We start from the raw sequence: 27,282 nt of genomic DNA, 5'->3' as shown, positions 1-27,282 counted from the left end.
AAAAAAACAAAGAGAAGGAAAACCACAGTGATGTATATTATGAAAAAACAAAACAAAACTGAAGTCACAAGGACTGCCCCTTCGCTTCTGGCAGTACATTGTCCTCTCTCCATGATTCAATTCCATTCTTATAGTTTAGACCTCATGGCCAACATTTTAATCACTCTGCTGTAACTGCACTCTAACCCCCTGGCCCTTTCTCCCTCCAGTGTACACACATGGCAAAATCCCCAGCCCTAGCAGCTGAATGTCTCTGGGGAAGAAAAATCATATGGCCAGCTGACTGTTCTCCCTTCATCGTCACAAACTTCAGGGCACAGTCAATACTGCCCAGAACCATTGGCATTTTTTGGCTCTACCTGAGATGAGAGCTCATGTACTTTTCTCTCTCTTCAAATCTTACACACCCTCTCCTCCCCATGCACTCTCAGCTAACAAACACTCCTTTGTCACTGCAAAATCAGAAAACATTATGTGATCTCTCTTACCTTTCTACCACCAAATCTGAGCCTGTACACATCTGTATCCACATTTTCTCTTCTCTTGTTAGAACAGAGAAAGTCTATCTGCCCTACCACAGTCCAAAACCTCCTCCCATTCCTTTTGTCTTATTAATGACTTGGTTCTTTCCATCATCCCCTCTTCCTGCGTTAGCACTTTCTCCCTCTGCTGGATCATTTTCATCAGCATGAAAACACGTGCTACCCTCCCTCATCTTCGAGCATCCCTAGATCTCACACAGCCCTCCAGCTTCACAGACAAACCTCTCCGAAGAGTAGTCTACATTGTTGTTTCTTCTTCCTCACCATATCTTTAACCCATTAAAATCTGGCTGCTGTTCTCACTACTGCACTATCACCATTTGTCAGGGCCACAGTGACCTCACGTGGCTTTATTCAACGTCCGTGTCTCAGACTTGATCTTCCTTCCCCTTGGTAACATGGGACTCAACAAGTACTCCTTCCTTCTTGAGCACCCTTTACTTGGCTTCTAGGAAACTGTGCACTCATATTTGTCCTGCTGCCTCACTAGTACTCATTTTCAGTTTCCTTTTGCTGACTCCTTCTCCAAAACTTCTTGATTTGGGAGTGTCTCGTGGCTCGGTCCCAAGCACTTTTCTCTTTTTCCTTTTCTCTAGGTGACCCCCTGTCTTCCAAGGCTTTAAATGCCATCTGTATGCTTTGTATTTGTGTTCTCCACGGAGACCCATCTCCATGTATCCAACTTGACTGCTCTACAAAGAAGTTTGCATCTCAAACTTAACATGCCCAGTACTGAACCCTCGATCTTCTCTTGCTCAAATCAGTAGGTAGTCTGGTGGTTAAGATTCAGCGCTCTTACTGCCGTAGCCCACGTTCGTTTCTCAGGCAGGGAACCACACCTCTCATATGTTGGTTCTCATACTGTGGCAGCTGCGTGTTACTTTGATGCTGAAAGCTCCGGCACTAGTATTTCAAATACCAGCAGGATCAAGCATGGTGGACAGGTTTCAGCTGAGCTTCCAGAGTAAGACAGACTAGGAAGAAGGACCTGGCCACCCACTTCCGAAAAATATGGCCATGATAACCCTGTGAATAGCAGCAGAACATTGTCTGATATAGCATGTCTGATATAGATGAGGGGAAGGTGCAAAAAGACCAGGCAAGGTTCCCTCCACTGTATACGGGGTCACTAGGAGTTGGAATCGACTCAATGGCAGCAACAATATGTAATAGTTAATATAAAGTAACATGAGGTTTCACCACGTGCCAGGCACTGTTCTGAGCTCTTTCACATAAATTAACTTGTTTAATAATCACAAAAAACTCTCCATGCTAGTGGGACTGATTTTATCCTAGTTTTACAGGTGAGTAAACCGAGGCACCAACAATAACAAATCAGTAAGTATTCAAACCACGAGGATCCACCAAGTACTCAAACCAGAAACCTAGGAGCTATTATTTGTGAATTTTCCCTCTCCTTCACCTTAGCCAAGTCTACCTTCAAACATATTTCAAATCGACCCATTCTCTCCATGCCCACTGCTGCCACCCTGATATGCACTACCATCATCCCTAGGCTGCACATGACAACAGCTGTCTAACTGTCTCACCTCAGCCATTCTCGCTCTCTCCAATTTCTTCTCCTAAGAGCCACCTACTCATTGCATGTACTGATAACCTCCAAGTTCCCCACTGTGGCCACAGGCCCTGTGTGATCTGGCTCCAGCCTGCCTCTCTTACTCGGCTCACATGACTCTCCCTCCCCTTCATTGTCCTCGACCCTGGCCACCTTTCTGCTCCTCAGCACACCAAGCTCTTTCCAAATTGGGGCCTATGTTCATGCTATACACCCATTCCTGGGAATATTCTTCCCCTGCTTTTTACCTGGCTAGATCCTTCTATCCTTCATATCTCACACACAATCCTCTCCCCAGAGCCACGTCTCCTAGAGCCTCCATCTAATGTAGGTCCATGCCCCTCCAGTTATTCCTTGTCTCAGCAAAGGTGTGTTTGTCTGTTTGCTTTTGGTGAAGGAAGATTGGCCCTGAGCTAACATCTGTTGCCAATCTTCCTCTTTTTGCTTGAGTAAGACTGTTACTGAGCTAACATCTGTGCCAATCTTTCTCTGTCTTGTATGTGGGACGCCACTACAGCATGGCTTGATGAGCAGTGTGTAGGTCTGTGCCCAGGATCCCAACCCATGAACACAAGGCCGCAGAAGTGGAGCACTTGAACTTAACCATTATGCCACCAGGCTGGCCCCAAGGTGTGTTTCTAATTTTTTTTAAATAGGCCTTATCCAGACTATGATTCTCTGTATTCCTAGTTTTTTTCTTAATCTGTCTTACTTGAAGTTACTTGAGAAGAAGAGGGACCATGTCTGTCTGGTTCACTATTGAACATCTAGCACTTAGAACAGCATCTGGCATGAAAGCAGTGCTCAAATATTTGTAGAATAAAATGCCAGAGGTGAGCTGCTTTTAAAGTAAGCTATGTATTTCCTGGGTATTATATAGATACCACTAGATGACTGATTTCTGATGTATTGCATGATTTGCTCCTATTTCAGCAGGACATTTTTTACACTTACATATTCTAACATAAAATTACAAATAGGACAACTCATTCAAAACTAAAACCAACTGTGGAAAAACTTATTATCATTTGGCCTTATCTACCTCACCAAGTATTATACAGTTTGTTATCATGGCCAAAAGTTACTCCCAGGAGTATTCTGCTAGGCAGCCAAAGACATCATCAGTTTTATTTTCCACACAAGATACAAGAGCAATTCTTTCATGAACTATAATTCAAGAAAGAGTTACTCCTCTATCTTATCAATAATTTAAAAGGAAGGAATAATGGTAAATAATGTTCAATAACATATTTTGTAAACAGAAAACAGGGTGGCTTAGTGCAAACGCTAGAGGAGAGACTTTCTGTAACCCACCAAATTACTACTTAACTCTCAGCATACTAACAAGTAGCTAAAACATATGGGGTCATAAACCAGCAATACCACATTGGCCAAACACGGTCATGTGTAGTCTGCATAATTAGAAGTGAATAGGAAGAAAAATGTAGGCTTTCAACGTCCATGGGCTGTTAACTTGATACCTCCTGTTCTTTTTTTAAGAACACTTTGTCATTAAAAAAATATCAAGTTACGTTAGAGAAGCAGGGGACTTCCAGCCAGTCAGAGGCTCAACTGATTGCCATTTCTTCTCTAAGATATAATTCTGCAGGTCTTCGTAGATTCCTGGGCCACGATAACGGCGGAATATTCCATCCTTTGCACTAAAATTATCAAAATAAACTGATTACAAACAAGTGTTACAGATAAAAAAAATCAAAATAACTATTGGTTTTACATGGGAACTCCACTTTGAATTTTAATTTGGCTCAAATGAAGAAAAATGATATAATTAGGCATAAAGCAGAAAGTAAGCATAAATATTAATCTTTTACAAATGAGAAATTCCAAAACAGAAAGCATTCAACGTTCTATTTTATCACTGCACAATTTGTAACTATAAACGAAGTTCTTGGCAGTGTTTAATCTGCCAAGTTACTTTTCATTATTTTTGCTACCAATTATTTTGAGTTTTCTTATGACAGCAAAGCAGTAATTGTTACCAAGTTTTAAAAAATTGTATCCACATTTCCAAATTTATGTTATTCAATCCCTCCCCTCAAAGTCAACAAAACACCTCTTAGTGTCGCATGCCCCTTCAGGCTTCCCTCCCTCTCGCTCTCTCACCAGTCAAGCTCCCTAAGGGAAGAGTCCGCACTTGCCATCCTCTCCTCTCATATTATTCATTCACTACTCAGCATGACTGGAGCTTCTGCTACCACGACTCCATTGAAAGTGCTCAAAGTGGGAGAGTCTCCCATGACTCCCACTGCCGTATCAACAGAGCACTTTTCTGCTGTTTTTCCTTGGTCTGTCATTGGCACTGTCCCCTACTGAACACCCCTTCCTTCCTCCTTTCCCTTGCCTTTTATGACATTAGCTCTCTGGACTTCTCCCTTCTCAGTTTCTTGCTCCCTGTATTTCTTCACAGATGTCCTAATGTTGGTCAACCACAGGTTCTATCCTTGACCTGCTTCTCTTTCCAATGGGTATGTGTTCTCTAGATATATTTCAACTGTTACCTATCTCAGTGCTGAGGAAGGCCCAATACGTATCTCAAGTCTAGATCTTTCTTCTGAGTTCTAGATCCTGCACCCTATGAGCCAGCCATATAGAACTAGTTACTGTTCTCAGAAGGGATCTCATTTTCTCCTGGGCTTTTCCATGATATCTCCTCTCTCTGGAAAGGCCTCTTCTACCTTGTCTGCTTCACCAATTCCTATGGAACTATTAAGAATCATCCCACCTTTTCTATCGTCAGAAAAGTCTTCTCTGACCTCCCTCCTCCACACCTATTCACCGCCTGAAATTAGGTTCCCTTCTCTGCAGCACGCCGGGCATTGCTCTCTCCTAATAGCTCATATTCAGTGCAGAGCAGTCTTTCTCCTGAATGAGCGACGGTTTTGGAAAACAACTGAGAATTCCTGGTACATTATCTACTGATTTCTAATCTTCGCAAGACCAAAAAGTTACTTAAACTTACTGGAAAAATGCCGGGAGAGTGGTGACAAAGAAGCGGCCACTCAAACCTACAAGAAGCAAAAACAAAAAAAGTTACAAGTCAGACTTGGTCTGCCCCAAATACCTCACTTAAGTTCTAAGAACAAGCAGCCTTGAGCTTGCTTTCATAACCACATTATCAAAATCATCACAAGTATTGAATTGCATTTACCATTTCTTTTTTTGACTTAAAGAAATTTTACTTTTTTTAACCATTTTTATTTACCTAACACTTTCCAGTCACTGACATACAACCTGCTTATCTACGATGAGTTACCCTGGAGTTTTCTGGCTTGTGCGCCACTTGGAATTGTACGATGGCTGAAAGGATAAGTTTGAGAGGCATGCAAGCCGGGTTAAATACTAAATTCTCCATTTAGTAGCTTTGTGACCTTATACAAATTACTTAACCTTTATACCTCATCTATAAAATGGGTGTATTAAATTATTACAATTAACTGAATATAATTAACAAAATAAACAATTAACTGAATTGTTCTGAAGTTAGATTAGATCAGTGTGTTAAGTGCTTAGCACATAACAACAACTCAATAAATTACAGGTATTATTATATCAGTTATAAGCCTAAAAGAAACAATAAAGGGGCTGGACCCACGTGGCCAAGTGGTTAAGTTCATGAGCTCCACTTCGGTGACCCTGGGTTTGCTGGTTCAGATGCTGGGTGCGGACCTACACACCGCTCATCAAGCCATGCTGTGGCAGCATCCCACATAGAAGAACCAGAATGACTTACAACCAGGATATACAACTATGTACTGGGGCTTTGTGGAAAGAGGAAAAAAAAAAACGGAAGATTGGCAACAGATGTTAGCTCAGGGCCAATCTTCCTCAGTAAAAAAGCAAAAAAAAAAAAGAACAATAAAGAATATGAAATAACAAGATCATGTATAATCTTTGCACATTTATAAAATTTGCAAGTACTGTCAAGGTACTCTATGTACATTAAACAGATGTGCCCAATTTGCCTTAGCAAACCTTTACTGAGCACTAACTCCATATCAAATGCTATGCTAGATACACGTGAAGACAAAGACAAATAAAACCCTTAGTCACTCAGCAAATATTTACTAAGCACCATTTTTGATCCAGGGACTGTGATAGGCACAGATAAGCAAAACACATACAGTCTGTTCTCACACAACTCTCAGTCTGGTGGCAGAGGGAAAGAACTTAATAATCACAATCATAGCATAAACAGAGATAGATGATCTCAAGAAAGGGGATGCAATGAAAACCTGAATAAGACTAGGAATGAAGAACAGGTCCCTGCTGTTTAAATGTTTACGAACAAATACTTAAGTGGACATCAAGAGTGAGTAACCCTGGTCTGGCAAAGAGAAAGAAAGCTAAAGGATACTCCTGGCCAGCATGGAAAAATGACAGACACCATTTTAACATTTCTCTTCACTTCTGCCTTTCCCACTGAAGAACAATCTGGACAAAATAAAATATCTATTCAAATAAAGTAGCTCAAATTTTATATCTCTGTGGTCACTTGCCATTTCAAATACTGAAGCTTTACTTTTAAAAACATGGAAAATTTGCTTAGACCCATTTTATAAATTAAATCTGTATTCAGCATAATAATTTATTGATTGATGATGAGTCCTCCCAAAGGATTCTCTATTTTTTCTCATATCAAATCAAGAAGACTTTAAAACATCCCTATGGCACTTAAAAGAAAACACAGTACTCTGAAGGTAGTAAAAGTGAACGTTACACAAAGAAACATTTACTACATACGTTTATTATTGTACATTAAAGGAAAAGAAAGGCTGTACTGGCAGTCACAAAAACAGAGGTGACCTGGTGACCTGAGAAGTCAACTGAGGATTGTAATAAGCATCTCTGTCTACAGGGCATCTCTGGCTCTAACAGTGCTTGGAACTCCATCCTAGGAGGGAACAAAGGTATCTTTCAGTATACTGCCAACTCTCAACTGCCAGACGACAAAGTGTTGGCAATCCTAAATGCTTAAAAATTATCATATGCTTCTGTTTAAAATAAATATTACAAAGTTTCTTATCTCACTTCTTTCCTAGCTATAGTCTTATGACCACCAAAAAGTTTTATCTAAGGAAAATTACAGTGTTAGAAATCACACTTCATTACTTGACTTTTAAAAGGCAATGAGCAAACAAAGAACATTCCACTACTTCTTCAAGCTTCTATTTTGATTTTATCTTTATTAGAATAAATAGATAGGATTTCTAATAAATGTTAGGTATCATGGAAGGCAGTATTTTTAACTTATTCTTTAAAGTCTTTCATATCTTCTTGGTCATCACTGGCCATGGCAATAAGTAAAAAAGCAAATAAATAAATATTAAAAATATTTCATAAAACACACTAAATCATACAATATGCAAAACAATATTTCCAGATTCAAGGGCCAGCTTGCCTGGGGTCAAACCTCACTTCTACGTCGTCTTAGTTTGTAACACGAAACAGTTAATTTAAGCTATTTGGGCTTCAGTTTTCTTATTATAAATGGGCAGAATTTCGATTTTGTAGTATTTCAGTATTAAATGATTTTATACTTATAAAGCATATAGAAAAGTGTCTGACATATAATAAATACTAAATAAATGCTAGCTATTATTTTTCTATATGTAAATCTCTGATTCAAAGTTAGAATAAAATAAGAGGATGTAATAAACACTAATTTAGTCTTAAGTGCTTTGGAAATTGCACATTATTTTGGATAACATATCTTTAAAAATAAATGTGTCCTTGAAAATCAATGAGTACAGAGAAAATAAGAAAAAAGAAACACAGTGGCAGATGGTCTTTGGGATTTTTCTGCATCTTTCTGGTTCAGGCTAGAAGGTATAACAGGACACTTATTCCCAAAATTGTTAGATTAAAGCACATAAGAATTTTATGGCTCTTGATACGAATTGCTGTTTTGTTTTCCATAACCAGTACACCAATTTACAAGGCCATCGACTAAGGTTCATTTAAAACAAAGACCACTATTAATAAATTGTAGCACCTCGAGACTGCTTTCATTTACGCTTCTTTGTCAATATTTCTTCAAATGACAACTTGTGGAATATTAATAATAAGGTTATAGCATCTAACTCAGATATGACTTCAGTTTGTTGTCTGGAATAAAATACCGTCACTGAAGATGTATTCAGTAAAATCTATAACAACAAAATCAAGAACAGCCAAAGTGGTCCTTAGATTATGACACACTACTAAGCGCTTGAAGATTCGACACCACACGAAATTCATCTCAAATAAATGTCACTTGTGAGAGGCTGAAAGACGTCAGACAGCCCTGGGTCTCATGTCAGTGCTCCAAAAATGTCTTTTAACCTTTAATACTGATGTGATGAACTGTCAAGGGAGAATGTCATTACCCGAAAAGTTAAAACATGACCACCTTGGAATAGAGAAGTACCATCTGAGGTTGTGGCTTCAGGGTTTAAAAACAAGTGAGGATCTTAAAGATTTATAACAGCACGGCAACAGCTCATTTCAAGGTTTGCATAATGGTTCATGCAACAAACTTCAGAAAGTGTGGAAGAAACAAGTGCATTCATAAACCTAAAGGTTAAATAAATAAATAAATAAATAACAGGGATAAAGTTTGACCACAAAGTCTCCAAAATTTCTGCATCCTTTTTTTACCTTAAGGGTAATTTAATTTCCACTTTAAAAAGAAAGTTGCATTGCAACATAAAAGGGGCACTAATCCAGAATGCAGGAAAAAGTTAATTTCTTATTAGCAAGCTTATCTTAAAGACATATAGCAAAACATAAAGAATTAAAATATTAGAGAAAAAATTATGGCATAGAATTATATTTTGATATGCAAAAACACAATAGAAATTAAGTTCAATATTAAGAAAATAAGGATAGCTATTAGCTTCTGTTCTACTATTTATTAGCTGTGTTACCTTGGGCATATTATTTAACTTCTCTAAGCCTCAGTATTCTGAATAATACAGAGATAAAGAGTTTGTTCTTCCTAGGGTTGTTGTGAAGCTAAAATGTATGTATGTGCTTAAATAACCGGCTGAAGTAAAGGCTTACTAAATGTTAGTTAATATCACTAAAGAAAGCAGCAGAAGGAAAACAATGGAAAAAAGTAGAACTAACCATACCTTCAAGATTAAATAAAGTTGTCAACAGAATACAAAAGACTAACTTTTACAATTACAAAATTAAAATATTAACAGGAACTGAAGTACAGTAAACTAAATTGGCTTCTGTAATAAATTAGTGGTTTTAAACACAATGCTTACTCTTGGCCACCGCAGGGGTCCCGCTTACCTCTAATCTAGTCAAATGGCCACCACTCATGCATGCTCTATGAACAGCTGCTGTTTTCCTGTCCTTGACAACTAAGCTTATCTGCATGGAACAGACGGTTCAAGTACTTACTCATTAAATTTAATTCCCCAAATTCAGCTCAACTGCAACATCACCTGGACTATGCAGGATTGAAGAGGCAGTGTAATGTACCCTCATCTAAGGCCTGTCCTTTCCTGTACGTCTACATCTCGGCTGTAAAAATGCAATGAGCTTATTATAATCCCCAGTGTTTCTAATTCTCAAATCTTCTTTTCTGTTTAAAATATCTTAAAAACATCTCTTATTTTATATACCAATGAAAGAATTATAGAGTATGAACTATGAGTGAGAATTATTAAAGAGTAAGAATGATAAAATTCTTGAATAAGAGTTATAAAAGAATTATTAAAGGGTATGCATGAAGACTTCAAAAATTCTTACTTTCCCTTTCTTTTAAATTTCACTTGAGGGAAAAGAAATGAAATTATCCCTTGCTAGCACTCTTGTGGCAAGGCAGCTCTGATGAAAGAGTGTACTGATGGAGATGTGTAACCAAATAAAAGTCTGTAGACAGAAATATCCAGTAAAGTGCTAAACTGTAGAGAAAAATCATCATTTCAATGGTTTCCCATGGCCCATTCAGGACATGAGATTTTGTAAAAGTGAAGTAAATACGCAGATAGCTCCCAGGAATAGGGACAAGCTGCCCCAGAGGCTTGCCAGTAAACGAGTACCACATGAGAGACTCTCTTCATTTGGCTTCCAGGAGCCCCCACTTCGCCATCTCCCTCCCACCTCCCTGGCTTCTCCTTTTCCTCTGATGGAACTATTTCTTTCCTTCTAATTGTTAGAGTGACCTGGTTCTCAACCCTCAAACCAGTTCTCCAGCACACACTCCCTAAATAATCTCAATTCTTTCCTTCATTTCAAATACCACTACACTGATCACCCTCAGTTGTAAATCTCTAGCTCATCTCTACTTGGATTTCTATTAAACATCTCAGACTTACACCCTGTCCCAACCTGCTCCTCCTTCAGTCTTCATCTTCTCTCTTTCTACCAAATGCTACAACTAATCTATCAGGAAATCCCTTTGGATAATGTAGCCAAATGTAGTATCTCGAATCCAATCACTTACCATTGCTGCTACTAGTCCAAAACTCCCTCTTCTCAACTCATGGGCCACTACAGTAACCTCCGAACTGCGCCTCCTGCCTCCACTTCCGACGCCCTATAGTCCATGTTTCACATAGCAGCCAAAGGGCTTATTTTAAAACATAAATCATGTCATGTCACTCCTCTGCTCAAAACCTTCCAGGAGCTTCCTTCTTATGATACTTCAGATAAAACCTAAACTCCCTGCCATGGCCAAAAAGACAGTGTATGGTCTGGTCCCTAGCTATATCTCCAGCCCCATTTATCTCAAGTACCCCACTGGCTGTCATATTGGTCCTCAAATAAGCCAAGCACACTCCCACCTGCCCAGGGTGTTTGCTCTGCCTGGAATGCTCCTCCCCCAAAGCTGGTGAAATTCACTCTCCCAATCTGTCAAGACCTCTGGTCAAACACTCCTTCCCTGTACATCCTCTTTAAAATAGTGGCTGCCATTATTTTCTACATTTTTGACCCTGCTTACTTTTCTTCATAGCCTTTACCACCATTAGACATTATGTGCTCTTTTACTTTTGGTACTGTTTATCTCCTTCACCAGAATGTAAGCTCAATGAGGAGCCAGCTCTTTGTCTTCCTTATTCACCTCTGCATCCCAGGATCCAGAACATGGCCTGGTGCAGGGCAGGAACTCAAATATTTGAATAAACACATTATTTCTAAACTCTATTAAAAGATTAATTGAAAGCTAGGTTTGTAATTTAAAGTAAAATTATAAAAACCAAATAGTATAATAAACATAAAATATATAAACATAAAATAGTATAATCTGAAGTGAAATATTCTCTAGGCCACTCAATCATGCATGTAGAATTTTGTCTCCTAAGTTTTATTTACAGTTTTTAAGTTTTTATAACTTAAAGAATTCTAGACTTTCTACTTTAAAAAATTATTCTACTACATAAAACAATCATTTTTCCTTTTATGGACAGTGTTTCCTCACTATTTCTATAGAATACCACATCAAAGACTTTTTTCCTTCTTCTTTGATAAAGATTTCAAACATATATAGCTTGTTTTACATAAATACTATGAGTCAGTGATGAATTTGTTTTTTAAATATTTCATCATAATCAATTTCTCTCTTACTTCACTATCAAAAAAGCACTTAATCCACTTATAGTGGAAAAGACAGTTGTAAGTCTACATTTTAGATGGAAAGATTATCTTCAGTTAGACTTAGATTTGTGAATCCATCACAAAGCCAACTGTTTAATTCTTTTAATTCAAATCATGCTGTGAATTCACAGTAGGTATACAAAATGGCTGAAATGTGATTGGCCAGCTGCATTTCTAAGAAACTCATCATAAAATGTGTCTAGTGTCCACTAATTAACAAGGGTTATACCTGATTTCACTGGACTCAAACTACTAAAAGATGAAAACAAGTTTACAGCAAAAATGTAATTCTAATAACTTGACCTCCAAACAGAATAACTCATTATAATGGCCCAAACCACGAACTAATAACCACAACTGTTCATCTTGAAATAGCAGATGGCCAGAAGTGGCTCAGATTCAAATGCTCAAAAGATGGAGCCTTAAGGACTCATGGCTTTTAATAGAAATCTCTCTCCATGGGTTTCTCAACACATTGATCTTAACACACAACCATCCAATTTGTTGTCCAAGTAACTGGTAATTCATTACCTTGTGTTTTTTGAACTCTCAGTAAGTACAGAAAGGCAATAGCTACACTTGCATACCTACCTTCTTTTTTCCCTTGTAAAGGGAGGCAACAGGTAGAAATTAAATGTAGATAGGAAAAAATGAATAAACTTTGAACACAGACAAATTAGAGATTTCAATCTACAAAAGCCCAATTTTTCTTCTCTGGATTCATATGTAATACACACAGTTATTTTTAAACTGCAAATAGAAATTAATTGTATCTTTTCAGAATTCAAGTCTCCTCTACCTTCCTCTTCCTTTTGAAAAATTACATCATTAACAGCTAATAAATGTAGATGGAATGACAGAATTAGAAATTCACCATTCTGGAACCCACAATGAAACATTTAACTCAGGTAAGATCATCAAGTATCTTAAAACCCAAAGTATCACCCACAGATTACCTGCCGATTACAAACTGGGGTCTTTTCTTTGTAACTGAGATGCTTAATGTCATTACCTTAACCAAGTGCTCAAACGCGACATCACTAATGGTGACAGTACATGTCTTCTGATGGGATACAATATAAAGTCACAGCATCATCTATGAAGTACTCTTGCATAAATGTCTAACCCAAAATAACAGCTCTAGACTGAACTTCAAGTTTATAGAAAATGCAGAAAACACAAGAATAAGCTAAATGTCACCAGAAGGAAACCCGGGCAAATTCCTGGTCAGTTCTTTTGGGCAAATTCCTGATCAGTTCTTTTCAGAATATCAATGTCATGAAAAAAATGGGGACTATTCTAGATAAAGGGCAACTAAAAACATATCAACCAAATGAAAACGGTGAACCTTGATTAGATCCTGGGTCAAAAAACTGTAAGAAGTCATGTGGGAAATAATTAGGGAAATTGTAATATGCTGAAGTATTGAAGAGAAAAATATCATGATGTCTGCAACTTATTTTCAAAAGACTTAGCAAAAAATAATAATATAAAAATATAAATATATATATATATACACATATATGTATGTGTAAACAGACTCAAATATGCCAAAATGTTATCTATTGATTCTAGATGGTCAGTTCAAGGGTACCCATTATCCTCGAAAAGGATCTTGAAATACACTTGAAAATTTTAAAAATAAAAAGTAACAAACTTTTGCATTTAATGTTTGACATCCACAGTACCTGGTTCTTGAATGACATCTACCTTCCCGACGCTGATCTGAAGTAAGTCACCATTCTTTGCAAATGTCTCCCATTCTGAATCAGTCTGCTGGCAGGATGGACACCAAGGGGCATAACTATAAAAGAAGAATGGTTAATCAATATAAACATATGAAAAATATCTGTAAAAAAAAAACAAAGAGAAATAGAGTATTTAACTTTAAAAAAATTCTTAGTGGCCAGCCCAGTGGCATAGTGGTTAAGTTCACATACTCTGCTTCAGTGGCCTGGTGTTCATAGGCTCAGATCCTGGGCATAGACCCACACATTACTCACCAAGCCATGCTGTGGCAGCATTCCACACACAAAATAGAGGAGGTTAGCTCAGGGACAATCTTCCTCAAGCAAAAAGAGGAAGACTGGCAACAGATGTTCACTCAGGGCCAATCTTCCTCACAAAAAAAAGCAAAAACAAAAACTTAACAAAAAGGAAGGACAAAAGCAAGCTTTTCTCAAGTCATTTGATACAGAAAAACAGAAGCGCATTTCCCCCCTAGAATTTAATGTATGAGTATCAATTCCCTGGGAAGAAAATTAGCCAAAGTTTAAGAAGATTTTCACAAATTGTATAATACATAAAATATTTTATTTCAGTGTTATTCTCAGAATCAACTCAAATTTTGTCACTTTCCAGATGGCTTTTGATATTTGAGGGTTAACACTGTTTTGAGTGCCCTACTAAATGAGGACAATTTTCACCAGGATGTCCCTAAACTAGCCAAACCAGTTTCGGATCCATCAAAGGTACAGATCTGATGAACAGAGACCAGAAGATCTGTCAACAGTAGGTCCCCAAGAACGTGAGGCATTTCCAAAGTCTGTGGCAGTTCTCAACCATTCCGAGAAAAAAGTTAAAGGCTAAACCAGTTTTACCCAACACTTTCTTAAATGGGAGTTAGAAACACCTGGGCCATTAACCAGAACCCTGGTTTTACATTTATTTTTTCATTCAATAAACATGAATTGACAACTATGCTACAAGCTGAAGCTACCAGTGTGAACAAGACAGACAGGTGCCTCCTCTCCTTGCAGACTGTACAGTGCAGAAGTGGACAGAGCTAAGCTCAGGGGTAATGACAGTCCCGGTGGCAAATGCTGTGACTGAGAGTGAGGAACACTGCTATGGAGACACTCAGGAGCTGGGTGATCTCAGAAGGGGTCACAGAGAAAGAAGCACACGTCCTAAGATCTAAAGTCGGAGGGAACAGCCAGAGAGGGGTTAAGGAATGTTCTAATCTGAGCAGAGAGAATGCTATGTGTGAAGCCTCAGATTACTGAGAGGGGATGGTGAAGACATTATCCACAGCCTTTAAAAATGTTATAAAAGGAGTTAGGACTTTATTTGAAGCGCCATGTAAGCCCTAAAGAGGTAAGAGAATTATGATCCGATTTACATTTCGGAAAAATCACTTGCAATTCTGTGGATGATGGATCAGGGAAGGGTGAGATGGAAGCAAAGAGAAGAACTGGAAGGCTGGGCCATCAACCTGGCAAGATGCTGGTGGCCTCACCTTGCTCTCCCATGGTCCTGGAACACATCACGAATACTCACACCATAAAGCTCTGAAGTGGTTCATTTCATCTGCAGATGTTAAAATGGGATCCAGAGAAGTGTGCTGTTTAGAAAGCTCAGTGGATTGAATAGTAATCCCTAAAAAAAAATATGTCCAAGATCTAACCCTGGTACCTGTGAATGTGACCTAGAAAAAGAGGTAGGAAAGAATGCCTGCTAAAAAGAAGAAAATACACACTGGGGAAAAACTGCCTTAAGAAAGGAAATAAGGGGAAAAAGTGCTAAACAACTGATCAAATTCCATAACAAGATTTAGGCTCAAAGTGTCACTGACTAACTGCCCCGAGTAACTGAAAGGAGGTTTCAAAAGCATTTAACTTTCTCAAAAGTGTTTTTTAGTTATGTTAAAATATTCAACCACCAATTGCCCTGAATCAGTCCAAACCCCACCGCAAGAAGGATGCCTGTGCAGGTGGGCAGAAAAGTGACCAAAAGTTACCTTTGCTTCATTTTAATGTTAAGATCCCTGCCCCAGCAGGAGCTTAAGCCTTATTAGCACAACATGCGATGTGTATGAAAGCATATTTTCAAAGCAAACCTGTGTGAGCTTATACCCACCTCTGCATGTGATGACAAAACTTCCCTTTTGAATATTCATTCCCCATTCAAAATAAAAGGCCCCTGCTTTTCCTTGCTTGGAGAGCCACAGCTTTGAAAGCGATTCCCATGGTCTCCTTTATTTGCTGAAAACAAATTTTATATTGTGTGACAACTACTTTGGGTGAAGGCTTTGATTTCAACTCACCAAGAGGCCAACCCACTTTGGTTCGGTAACAAAAGGTGCTGTCAGGTCATTATTTACAAATCCTTTTATCTTGAACTGAGCAGAGGCAGGTATATAAGTGTCATTCAAAAAAAAATACAAACCAACTGTGCTGAATAACAACAAAACCCTGAAACTGGGCAAGATTTTGGTCTTTCACATAAATAAATATGGGGTGGTAGGTGGTAAAAAGTCAAGACAGTAAAAGCATTGAGATTAGACAGAACCCAGAAGAGAAAGGGCTGCTCAAAGCAAGGCATGCATTTCTCTCTGCAGGGAGGCCCCAGAAGCCGCCAGACTTCGTAAGCACAGTCGTTCATCCTCTCAACTCCATCTCTCGCAAAGACTGGTATAGCCAATTCCAAGATCATTCTAAGAGGTCATTAATCCTCCCATTACAGCTCACTGTCCAGTCTCTGAGATCCAAGAGACACAGACTAGAGAACGTGATCCAAGAACAATCTACTGACAGTTTGAATTTGGATGTTTTTTAAACACTTGTATTTCTACATTTCCAGGGCAAAGTACATTCCCGGTATACAGTAAGTGCTTAATAAATGTTCGCTAAATAAATAAGTAAACAAACTTCAAAGAAAATTACATTCTTCATCTGAGAAGACAATTTTCTACATATTTTCTAAATATGGAAATGGCAGATGAGACTGGGGCAAACTGATGGTAAACTTTAGGGAAAAAAGGAACATTTTATTATTAAGTATACTTCAACAGGCATTTCAGTATATTGGATAAGAGCTGGGCCAGATTCAGAAAGACCAACCACATTAACCATGTGACTTTGGGCAGGTTGATAATCACTCCATGCCTCAGTTTCCTCATCTGCAAAATGGGATAACAGCAACTACCTTAGCAGGTTATTGGGAAATTAGATGACACGTGTAAAGCAGACACATACTAGGAACAATCATTAATACAAAGTACATTTGTAACACACAACTTGGTTTCCAAGACACTTTTATGACGCATTAGCTCGTGTGAACTTTACAACCTCATTGTCAAACACACAAAGCAGGTGTAAAGTGACTCGCTTGAGGTCACCCAAGACCACACAGAGCAAGAACTCAGATGGAGGTATTTATGTGATAAAAATCTCCAACGAAAATAAGACCCAACACCCACAGAGAGAGAGGAAGAGGGGAGTGAGGGAGTGGGAGAGGAAGAGAGAAAGAGAGAAGGAATAAGCAATAAATTCCAAAAATAAGGAGGAAATCTTGACATACAATTTCATAAACTCTAGATCCTCTCTGCTTTGTTTCTCTAGGCTTGTTTCTTCATATAACTCCTGGATACATTTCCTACATCAGTAATTATTAAATCATGTAAATTTCATCATTTTTCAAAATCTCAGTCCCTCATCTCTAGACAGGCTCTTATACGAATTAGGGTTTTGGTGATATTGACCCTCAGATACACAACACCCTTGAGGTAATTTCAGACATTCCTTATATGGAGCGCTATCTGTTGGTCTAGGCACTGTTACTGCCATTATTTCCAAGATTTAATCAGAGCTTATTCTGTTGGAAGGCACCAAGACCATTCACTAACCCAGTGGGTTCTTTTGGTGGTTGAGATAAGCCAACTCTCCCTCTCAGGTGTGGGAATTGTGCCATTGTTGCAGCTTTTAAAATCATTAGTATTCTTTTGTATACAAAGGATAGTAATTTAGACAGTAATTTAGAACCTACTATAAGTAAAATACCTCCAGGGCCCAAATGAACACAAAGAAGGAAAGTCACATGATCTTCACGCTCTGCTCTCCTGTGCTCTCTTTCTGTGTGCGTGTGTGTCTATACATATGTATATATAAATGTAATTTCTTTACGTACATATGCATGATAAAGCTCACCAGAAATGACTGAACACAATCTTCATGTATATTATTTAAACCTAGTTCATAGTGGCAGTCTTCCCCTAAGAACTACAGAAGAGTTCACCTGCCATAACTTTGTCTTTTATATTCAAATTAATCTTTCTTTGACTTACAAGTCTCCAAGAGGAAATAGAACCTTTATAGTCATGGTTCTAATGTTTGTATCTAATGTAATGTAATGTACAAAACAGTACCTTTTCTATTTGAATTTTTTGCAAGTGACAGTGGTATATAAAATTAGTAAGCTTCACAAAGACATTTTAAATACATTCCAGATAGCCTAAACATTGTTAAATTACACTAACTTGGATATCAGTCCAATGTTTTTATTCGTTTCTGGGAAACAAAATTCCACAGCATGCTTTTGTTATCCGTGTTAGTATTTAGGTACAAATCACACTTAGGTTCTGCTATATGCAAGGTGGTTGAAGGCCCTTGACTCTTTGATTGCATGACTCACTGAATTTGGTGTGAGATTTCATTAAGTAAACTAAAACACTTCAGGGGAAGGAATTACTTAAATATATTTCCTAGAAATAAAATTTTACTAAAAATAAACTTTTATTCCCCAATAATGGGCAATTCTTTACTTTTCTCCTGGCTCAAATTTCACCAGTGTTTCCCAGTACATTCTCTCTTCTTATCCTTGCAGAAACGAGACGGACAATGACAGAGTCAATTTTCACTTAGAACTTACTTAAACCAAAACAATCAGAAAAATCTGTGATAATGAAGACAACAGAGGTATCCTAGGTTCATCTTTCTATGACTTAATAAATGAAACTAAATTAAACGTCAACAAATGATGCAACAAATACAGACATCAAGAATTATTATTCTTTCTGGAAAATCTAGAAAAACTCTTAATGACCCAAGAGTTGAAAGCCTTATGCTAAATTATATTTCTTTAGAAGATCATTTCTAGGACATGTTATCATAAAATGTAGAGGGAAACTGAAAATTGACAGCTCTACAAAAAGCATGACACCTGCTAGAGAAAATGGAATTCAGTACTTTCACTGGAATGAACACTCCATGAAGGAAGGAACTGGTGCATACCTTGTACCTAAAACAGGGCCTGGCAGGTCCTAGGCCACAAGTAAACATTTATTACATCAATAAACAAATGGGAGGTGACAGTCATCATTCATTTTTTTTTCCTGCTTTTTCTCCCCAAATCCCCCAAGTACATAGTTGTATATTTTAGCTGTGGGTCCTTCTAGTTGTGGTATGTGGGACGCGGCCTCAACGTGGCCTAAAGAGCAGTGCCATGTCAACGCCCAGGATCCGAACTGGGGAACCCCTGGGCCACCAAATTGGAAAGTGTGAACTTAACCACTCGGCCACGGGGCCGGCCCCAATAGTCATCATTCTTAACACCTAAGAAAATATATACAGATGTGTCTGTCCTTCAGTGATACACCTGAAGAAGCTCTTGATTAAAAGAACAATTAAAGCCAATTATTCATTCATTTATTTAGTCAAAAAGTATTTATTGAGGGGCTGGCCCAGTGACATAGTGGTTAAGTTTGAGTGCTCCACTTTGGAGACCCAGGGTTCATGGGTTTCTATCCCAGGCATGGACATGTACACCACTCATCAAGCCATGCTGTGGTGGCATCCCACATACAAAATCCAGGAGGACTCGCACAGATGTTAGCTCAGGGCCAATCTTCCTCACCCCCCAAAAAAAAAAGTTTACGTATAGAACACCTAGTACTTGATAATGATTAAGGCTCCAGAGATAAACAATTCCTCTACTTTAAAGTTTATCATCTAGTGATCAGACAAAAACATATACTAATTTATAATTACAAGTTGTGATAAGGGCCATGTTAGATGAAAACAAGGCACAGTAAGAAAGAATTTTCCTGGGGTTGGGCTATAGTGAAGGCGGGGCATCTGTTTGAGTGGTGAGAAGAGTCAGGAGTGAGCATGCAGCAATAACGCTCTTTATATGCAGAAACTAGAGATCGTAAAACCACGGGTGGGCCTCTGAATCCTACAGGAAAAAGGCCTCCACTCACGTGGGTCAGGGTGCTGGCCAGCTGAGAGCCTAAGCACCAAACAGCCAGGTTCTGTGCCTCCTTCCAGGCTCTCCCACTACCCACCTACTCTCCCTGGCTTGCATCTGGGACTGCAAAGCTCAGGGCTGCCTTCCAGTTCTGGCCTTGCTTACCACTTACTAAGGATCTGGCCTTGACCAAAGCTTTAACCTTTTCAAATTTTCATCTCCTCAAGTTAATGAGAACGATAATTCTGCACCAGATTGTTGAGATGATCAAATAAGGCAGCACTCATAATATGTGATGTAAGTAATGCAACTGTTTACTGCGATTGAAATGATGATGAGGAAGAAGGTGATGTGAATGAATACCCTTTGTGGAAACACTCTGAAATCAAACACTTCTAGGTTAGCCTATGAGCTACACTTCTGCTGTTTTTCAATACCCACACCGGTACCTAGGGCAGTGGCTTTCAGTCAGCAGCACTTGGAAATGTGCAGAGGGAAAGGAGGTTGTTAAATTTTTTTTGTCATGTGACAACCAGAATGTAACAGGCAGGGGCCAGGGATGCCAAAGGTTCTGCACTGTGTGGGCCAACCCCATACATCGAAGAACTGTCTAACCCAAAACGCCAATAGTGCCTGGTGAGAACCACTGCTTTGACAGAAAAGAAGCATTCAGTAAACATTTGTAAGATAAATGAAAGCTACATACGTCATTTATTCCCTTCAAAGCACAATAGACTGCCAGTCCTTTGAAATCAAGGAACATAGCTCCTTCATTTTCAGCTGCCCAGGTCCCAACACTGAACCTGACACACAACAAGTATTTAATGACTATCTCTTAAACATTTAACCAACAAATTAAGACAATCTATTAAATTGCAAGAAATTACAACTATTTGATACGGGCCTGTTAAGGGAGTGATGTTGAAGATGTTCGCTCCAGGTATAAGAAAAATACTGAAAAAACAATACTAAAACCTAGAGATCCTAAGGAAATGAAGCTTTCCTCCATCACCAGATGACTAATTTCAATTTTGGAATATGATCCCCACAAGAACAAAGTCAGAAAAAGTAGTGCTTTATGAAGATCTCCATGCTTTACAGAGGTACACTAATTTAACCCAAAGACACTTCTCTGGATACCAGTTTAAAGGTAGGCAGGCCAAAACTAAGCTACTTGAATATCTACTTCTTTCTTTGGGGGAAAAAAACCCACCAGAAGAATATACAGAATATATTATACTGCATGCTTTTGTGTTTCAAAAGAACTAAAGTAGTATTCTCAAAGACTGAGATAATGGGAGCCAAGCAAGTGTTTAAAATAGCAAAAGGTTACAAAGCAACTGAATGAAGGACAGTATGAAATAAGGGAAATAGAGAAAAGAAAGTATCAGAAGGCTTAAAGATTAGATCATCTTTCCTAAGCCAGAGAAAGGGCAAACTTTTCATCAAGGGTTGAGAGAAAAAAACACAGCAAGTCAATTCTAGAGACATGGCAGAAATAGGGGTAAAAAATATAAAACAATATATGCAAGCAAACAGGAAGAGAAAAACTGAATATACAGTAAGTCCATAGCATTCATGAAAATATAAATAGTAACGGGATAATTTTTCAGATTTTAAAAAAGCTTTCAGAATTGAAATGCTGAATTTGAAATTGAATTGCATTTGACTGCAAATACATTTTTAACTGATATTTCTCCTAAACAGAGAAGTCCTTTTTTAAAACTGAAAATTCACTTGCATAGATCCAAAAAATTCACTGTTTGAAAGACAAAGAAAATATAACAAATTAAATTTTATAATAGGAGCTATTCATGTCTCAGAGTAGACAAACAATGCTAGGTCCTTAAAATAAATTAAATTATCGACACCAGTATAACCAGGAATTTCATTATAGGAGCTTTGTATGAAGTGAAATACACAAGAAAAAATTCCCAGAAGAGAGGCAGCATACAAGCAAATGAACAAATAAAAAATTGTCAATCAAAGTAACGTCAAATTTTTAATATTGTCAGAAAGTCTAACTTGCTTCTTTAGGGAAGTTAAACACATCATCTGTGGACCCCTATAACAATCTCCATTTATTATGACCAGTTCACCTGAGCAAAGTGTTAACATGGAAGATAGTATCAACACATTCTCCTTTTCCCTACTATATACATCAGAAAAAAATCAGATCATTTATTGGTTGTTTGAATGAAGGCTTAGAAACTTATAATAGGTCTATAGTGGTACTGAGAATATAATGAATTTTATATATTTTTTAAAGTGTTGGATTTTGTCAAAGAGAGGAGAGGAAGGATCACAAATAAGAGCCACAGTATTTCTTCAAGACGAGCACTTAGGTTCTGGTGTTAAGAAAGAAGTTGCATGTGATGGTTTATACCTCCTTCCTTTCTAGCCTCACTTCATCTCGACCTATTCTGAAGTGTGTTCGATAGAAACAGAACTTCTACAATGATCTCAAGTGCCTACACAGCTTACTTCCGGTTTCATGTCTCATCTGCTCTTGCATCAGAGCCCAAACACAGCCCAGTGGATACATGGCAAGCTTCGAGCAACTGATTACTATGTCTAGGCTTTCACATTTATGAAGAAGTAAAATTCGAACCGTCAACATGGCCAAACATAGGAGCTTTTGGTTGTTGCTCACTTAGAAGATTCATGTGGCTTAAACTTACCTGAGTTTTAGAGTCCTTGGTTCTCTTACTTAAAAAAAAAATCATAGCTATTTCAAAAGGAACTATGAAGCAGTTGAGGCCATTAAACACAGCCAGCCCTTTCTGCTTTGACCTTCAACACGGACATATACAAACTCAGTTTTAATCAGAAAATTGACAACTAGAAAAACTCTGTTGTGTAAGCACCTACGAAAAAAACAGATCTTTGCATAGAACTAGCTGACAAAATGAAGTCTCCCTAAAACTCTTACAATTATTAGGAACGTGACAGTCCTAAATAAAGCTCTACTGGAAAAGTTTCTCTCTTAAATAGAAACTGACCCTCTCACCTTCAATCAAAGTAGTTACGCGGTTTATTTTAATAAGTGCTTCATGTCTACAGATCTCTTTAATAATTTCATTGACTTATTACTATACCAAAGGTATTTTACTTTGAGGTCTAAAACATCCCTTTCTTTGTGACCAAAAGATAAATACCTGTGTGGAAGGTAATGTGCATTATGTTCTTTGAACAATGTGATCCACTAAGTGATTTATAACTTTGGCCGTGATCTCACACTGAGGTTTCCATTCGATAGGCGTCTGCTTGCAATCTAAATCAAAGATTCAAAATCCGGTCTTGGACAAATAAAGGAAAGCTCCAATTCCGAGAGCATCTATGACCTCAACGTAAAATTAATTATTAAATAGTAGTGATCAAGTATGTATACTGCCTGAAACCACAAGCCAAGGAGATGTGGTCTCAGTGATCGTTTCTCCAGACATTCTTCATTGTCCCTGCCAGCCAGCCACGATGGTCTCCAGCCTGTTCAAACATCTGCCCACTGTGTACTTCAAGTCTTTCGAACAACCACTTCCTAATAGGAGTTAATTGGAAGCTACAATGAACCGATCCCTCGCCTGCTCCTAACTCAAAAGTGAATTTGCCCATCTCCTTCAAGAAACGGCACTATCCACGATTTACCTCCTACTGTTCCAAAGGCACAATTCATTAATGTCCTTTTCTTCATGACACTAGCACAATTAAGGTATGCTATCTACCCAGAAGGGCCTACCTCTAAAAATCATAACAAATAACATTTATCTGAAATCTTCCTTTAAAACTTCAAAGGCACTAATCTTTCTGTTTTATTTTTCACAATGACATCTCGAGGTTTTCAACATAAAGACTAAGATACTTTGTACAAACTCGTCTGCTCTTGGCCGTGCTGCAATTTTATTTATTCAACAAATACCTCGCCCACGCTATGTTTGTACTTGACATAAACGTCAGTGAAGTGCCGCTTTTGTCCTCTACATACACACCTGTATCAAAAGCACACGATTGGCTTGCAGACGTCCCCTGTTCCCCCTCTTCCCCTTAGTAAGTTGCTCACCCACCCATCCCTGAAACACTTCCTCCTCCAAAGCAGCAGGCGAGCGAGGCGAGGGGTACGCGCTACACCCGCAGCTGTCACCTCGGCCAGCCGGGCGCGCATGCGCACCGCGGTCGGGGGAGAGGGGTGACGGGTGCTCGCCCGGGAACCGCAGGGCTGGGCTGCAGGTCTGGGCTAGGCAGGGCGGGGCCGGGCCTGAGGGCGAGCCCAGCGGGCAAGGGGCGAGCGCGAGCGAACACGGGCTCGGGGAGGTCGGCGCCCGCGAGGACAGCGGGGCGTGCGGGCACACTCACAATTTCAGCATCCACTCTCCCTCCATCACCAGCGTCCAGTTGGAGGCGGTCATGGGCCGCACCCGGCTCCGCTCCTCAGGCAGCGCGGCCTGCTCGGGGCCGGCCTCCGCCGCCGCCGCCGCCGCGACCCAGGCGGCCACCAGCGCCGTCAGCAGCGGGCCGCAGCGCCCGGCCGCCATGTTGGCGCGCGGAGCGAGGCTCCTCGGCGCGGGGTGCGGGGAAAGCGGCGACGGACCCGCGGCCTCGCTTCCCTGCCAGACGGGGCCTTTCCAGGTGGTCGGAGGAGACGCCGGGTCGCCCCGCCTCCGCCCGCCGCACCCCAGACCCCGCTCCGGACGCGGGCGGCCGCGCCGCCTCTTATCGGCCGGGCTCGCCGAGGCCACGCCCCCTCCTGCCTCGACTCGCCGTTGCCCGGGGTGTCGGTTGCCATGGCAACGGCCGCCCTTTCTTCCTGAATGCCGCGCTGAAAATAAACAGATGACCCAATGTTGCTTAAGTTAGAACATGCACCGCGTGTGCCCAGCTCCCCGGGAAGTGGGGTTGGCGCGTGTGGGTTTTTCTAAAGAGAAATATGGCCCGTAATTTAAAAATGCATCCCCCCTCCTCAGGGGTAGCCAAAATAACAAGTGGACTGCAAGGTAAACCTGTTTAATGAAAAGCCGAGGGCCTTGGTGGACATCTCTTGCTAAAAGGGAGAAGAAAATGTCAGTACTCTCTGCAGGTGTGAATTGAAGCATCATTCCCTAATTGGAGTCAATAGTGAAACTAGACTATGAAATTGTATTGTTTGACAAAAATAATTTTAATTTCATAAAAATTTTTACAACGTGGGTCTTAACAGATAAAATAAGTCAGTTAATAAGAATGTTGCCGGTTGCAACAAAATGCACCCCACACTTCTCTAGGCTACAGTTTTGTCAGATCTAAAATGAGAATATCCTTAAATGATTTCCAGATCTCTTTCCAGATACGCATAAGGTGCATCTGTACCTTGAGACCACCATATCTTTAGTGTGTATGATGGAATTACACTTAGAGGGTTGGTGAGCTTTTTCAGAATATGCTTTATAAGAATTTATTAGGTGTGCAAAGTGTAAAACTGGGTAATGTGGTCGATATGTCATGAAAAGTATGTTTTCTGTCCTGGGCTTAAAACAAAAACAGCTATACAACTAAGACTATTGTAGGGCACATAAAATAAATACTGGCCTTGATATCAGTTCCCCTACATTAAACTCAGCATATATGGGGCTAAAACCAAAAGCACCCATCCCCCTTCCCTGCTTAGTCCTTGGCTGCCTGGCACCAGAATCCACCATCCACCACAGAGGCAGACAACCAAGGGTATCCACTCCTCATCTTGCCATCCCCCTCTCTACAAGCGGCCTCACAAAGGCAAGCACAAGCTGGTGGGAAGGTGCCAACCAGCAAGGCCACATGCCTGACAACATTTAAAACCCCTTGCCTCCCATCTTTCAGGGAGTCAAGACGAATTTGAGGGCTCCCTCTCCTCTCCTGGCTGACGTCACCCAAAATACAAATCCTTTCCTTGCATAAGCCTGGCATTCCAGTTTTATTTGGCCCCTCTTGTGTGGCAAGTAAAGAACCTGTGTTTGTGTCCAGTAGCAATGTCAGTCTCCAATCAGTACTTATAGGAGAGAAGAATTAATTTTGCCTCCAGAGAAGATCTTACCTGAATTAGGTGTTAATTAGTAGTCGCTAAATTCTAAGTGTAGCCAGGTCTTATCATCAAAATATGACTGAAATTTACAAACTATTGTAAATTTGGAAAATGTCCTTGCAATAAGTATTACTAAAAGTCACTGTTATTGGATACAGATCAATCTTATAATCTCAATGGAAAATATTTTATTGTGCTTATAAAAAAAAAGAGATTCATGCATGGGGATTCTACCATTCTGTTCAGTACAATTTTTATACGTGATATGCGATTGGTAAAGAAAGATTCTTAGGGCTGGCCCAGTAGTATAGTGGTTAAGTTCAAGTGCTACACTTTGGCAGGCCAGGGTTCATAGGTTCAGATCCCGGGTGCAGACCTACACACAGCTCATCAAGCCATGCTGTGATGTCATCCCACATACAAAATAGAAGAAGATTGGCACAAATATTAGCTCAGCACCAATCTTCCTTGAGCAAAAAGAGAAAGATTGGCAACAGATGTTAGCTCAGGGCTAAACTTCCTCATCAAAAAAAACAAAAAATTCTTAAAAATAGGATCTGATATTAAGGAATTACTATTAATTTTGTTTGGTGTGATGATGGTGTTATGACCATATTTTTAAAAATCTTTATTGGTTACAGATAGTGAAATATTTATGGTTGAAGTAATATGATATCTAGAATTCACTTAAAAAAACTCCAGAAATGAAATGTGGGGAATGAAGGAAGGACAGATGAAACAAAAATGGGACAACGTCAATGTTGAAGCCAAACTCATTTTTGCTTTTCTGTCTACTTTTGTGTATGTTGGAAAATTTGCAAAATGAAAAATTGAAAAGAGAGAGTATATCTGAGGCACGAAAGATACTGACTGTTGAAGGTTTTTCCATATCTAACACAAAATGTGTGTTCAAAAATTGCATTTCTTAACCTTCAGACTAAGTTCAGTAGGAAGGAATGGAGCAAGAATGTGTAGGAGCAAATGTGCAGTGTGGTGGCACAGACCAAGGTCAGGGAGCAGTGCTGTCAGACCATGATTGGCCTCTCAGCCTGACACTTCCCACCTCTGTGACTTGGGGCTAAAACTAGTTGACACCGGAGGTTCTGTTTAAATGCAGAGCCTACCGCGTAAGATGGCCGTGAAGACTAAATGAGACAAATATAATGCCCGGCTCACGAGATGATTCAACAAAGGTTACTTCTTCTTATTTGGAGGCACAACATGCTACAATGATTCTAGGACTCTCTATTTTTCCTAGGTTAAAGTCAAATTGACTTACATGGTACACAAAGTCCTCTACAGTCCAGCTTCAGTTTTGCCCACTTTACGTTCCACCATCCCCACAATCGCCTATGCTCCAGTAACACAAAGCTACTCCCCGTTTCCCAAGCACGTAGTGATCACTGGTGAAATCTTTTACAGTGTGATGTGAGGTTGGGTTGACAATGGGTCCCCAACCTACTTCCCCTTCTTTAGGGTTCAAGAGGGAGTTACAATCCGAATACCCTTTCCTTATACCCCTAGATCTGCACATTTATCACCACTGCATCACATTT

At 39.4% G+C, this 27,282-nt stretch overlaps 1 protein-coding gene across 1 annotated transcript in view; it reads right to left on the bottom strand.

Annotated features, from left to right (window-relative positions):
• TMX4 (thioredoxin related transmembrane protein 4) overlaps positions 1–24,425 on the bottom strand; it is a 45,612-nt gene extending 21,187 nt beyond the window's left edge. Inside the window, exons 1-4 of the mRNA XM_046678647.1 lie at positions 24,046–24,425; positions 13,419–13,534; positions 5,099–5,144; positions 3,651–3,779 (exon numbers count right to left, since the gene is read on the bottom strand). Of these exons, the coding sequence (XP_046534603.1) occupies positions 3,651–3,779; positions 5,099–5,144; positions 13,419–13,534; positions 24,046–24,224 (470 nt within the window). The 5' untranslated portion in view covers positions 24,225–24,425. The remainder of the gene's footprint in view (positions 1–3,650; positions 3,780–5,098; positions 5,145–13,418; positions 13,535–24,045) is intronic.
• Positions 24,426–27,282: the final 2,857 nt, after the last annotated feature.

This window comes from Equus quagga, chromosome 12 (genome assembly GCF_021613505.1).
Source record: "Equus quagga isolate Etosha38 chromosome 12, UCLA_HA_Equagga_1.0, whole genome shotgun sequence".
Lineage (NCBI taxonomy): Eukaryota > Metazoa > Chordata > Mammalia > Perissodactyla > Equidae > Equus > Equus quagga.
Note: the sequence above shows the minus strand (reverse complement) of the source record. Positions and strands in the feature narration are given on the sequence as shown.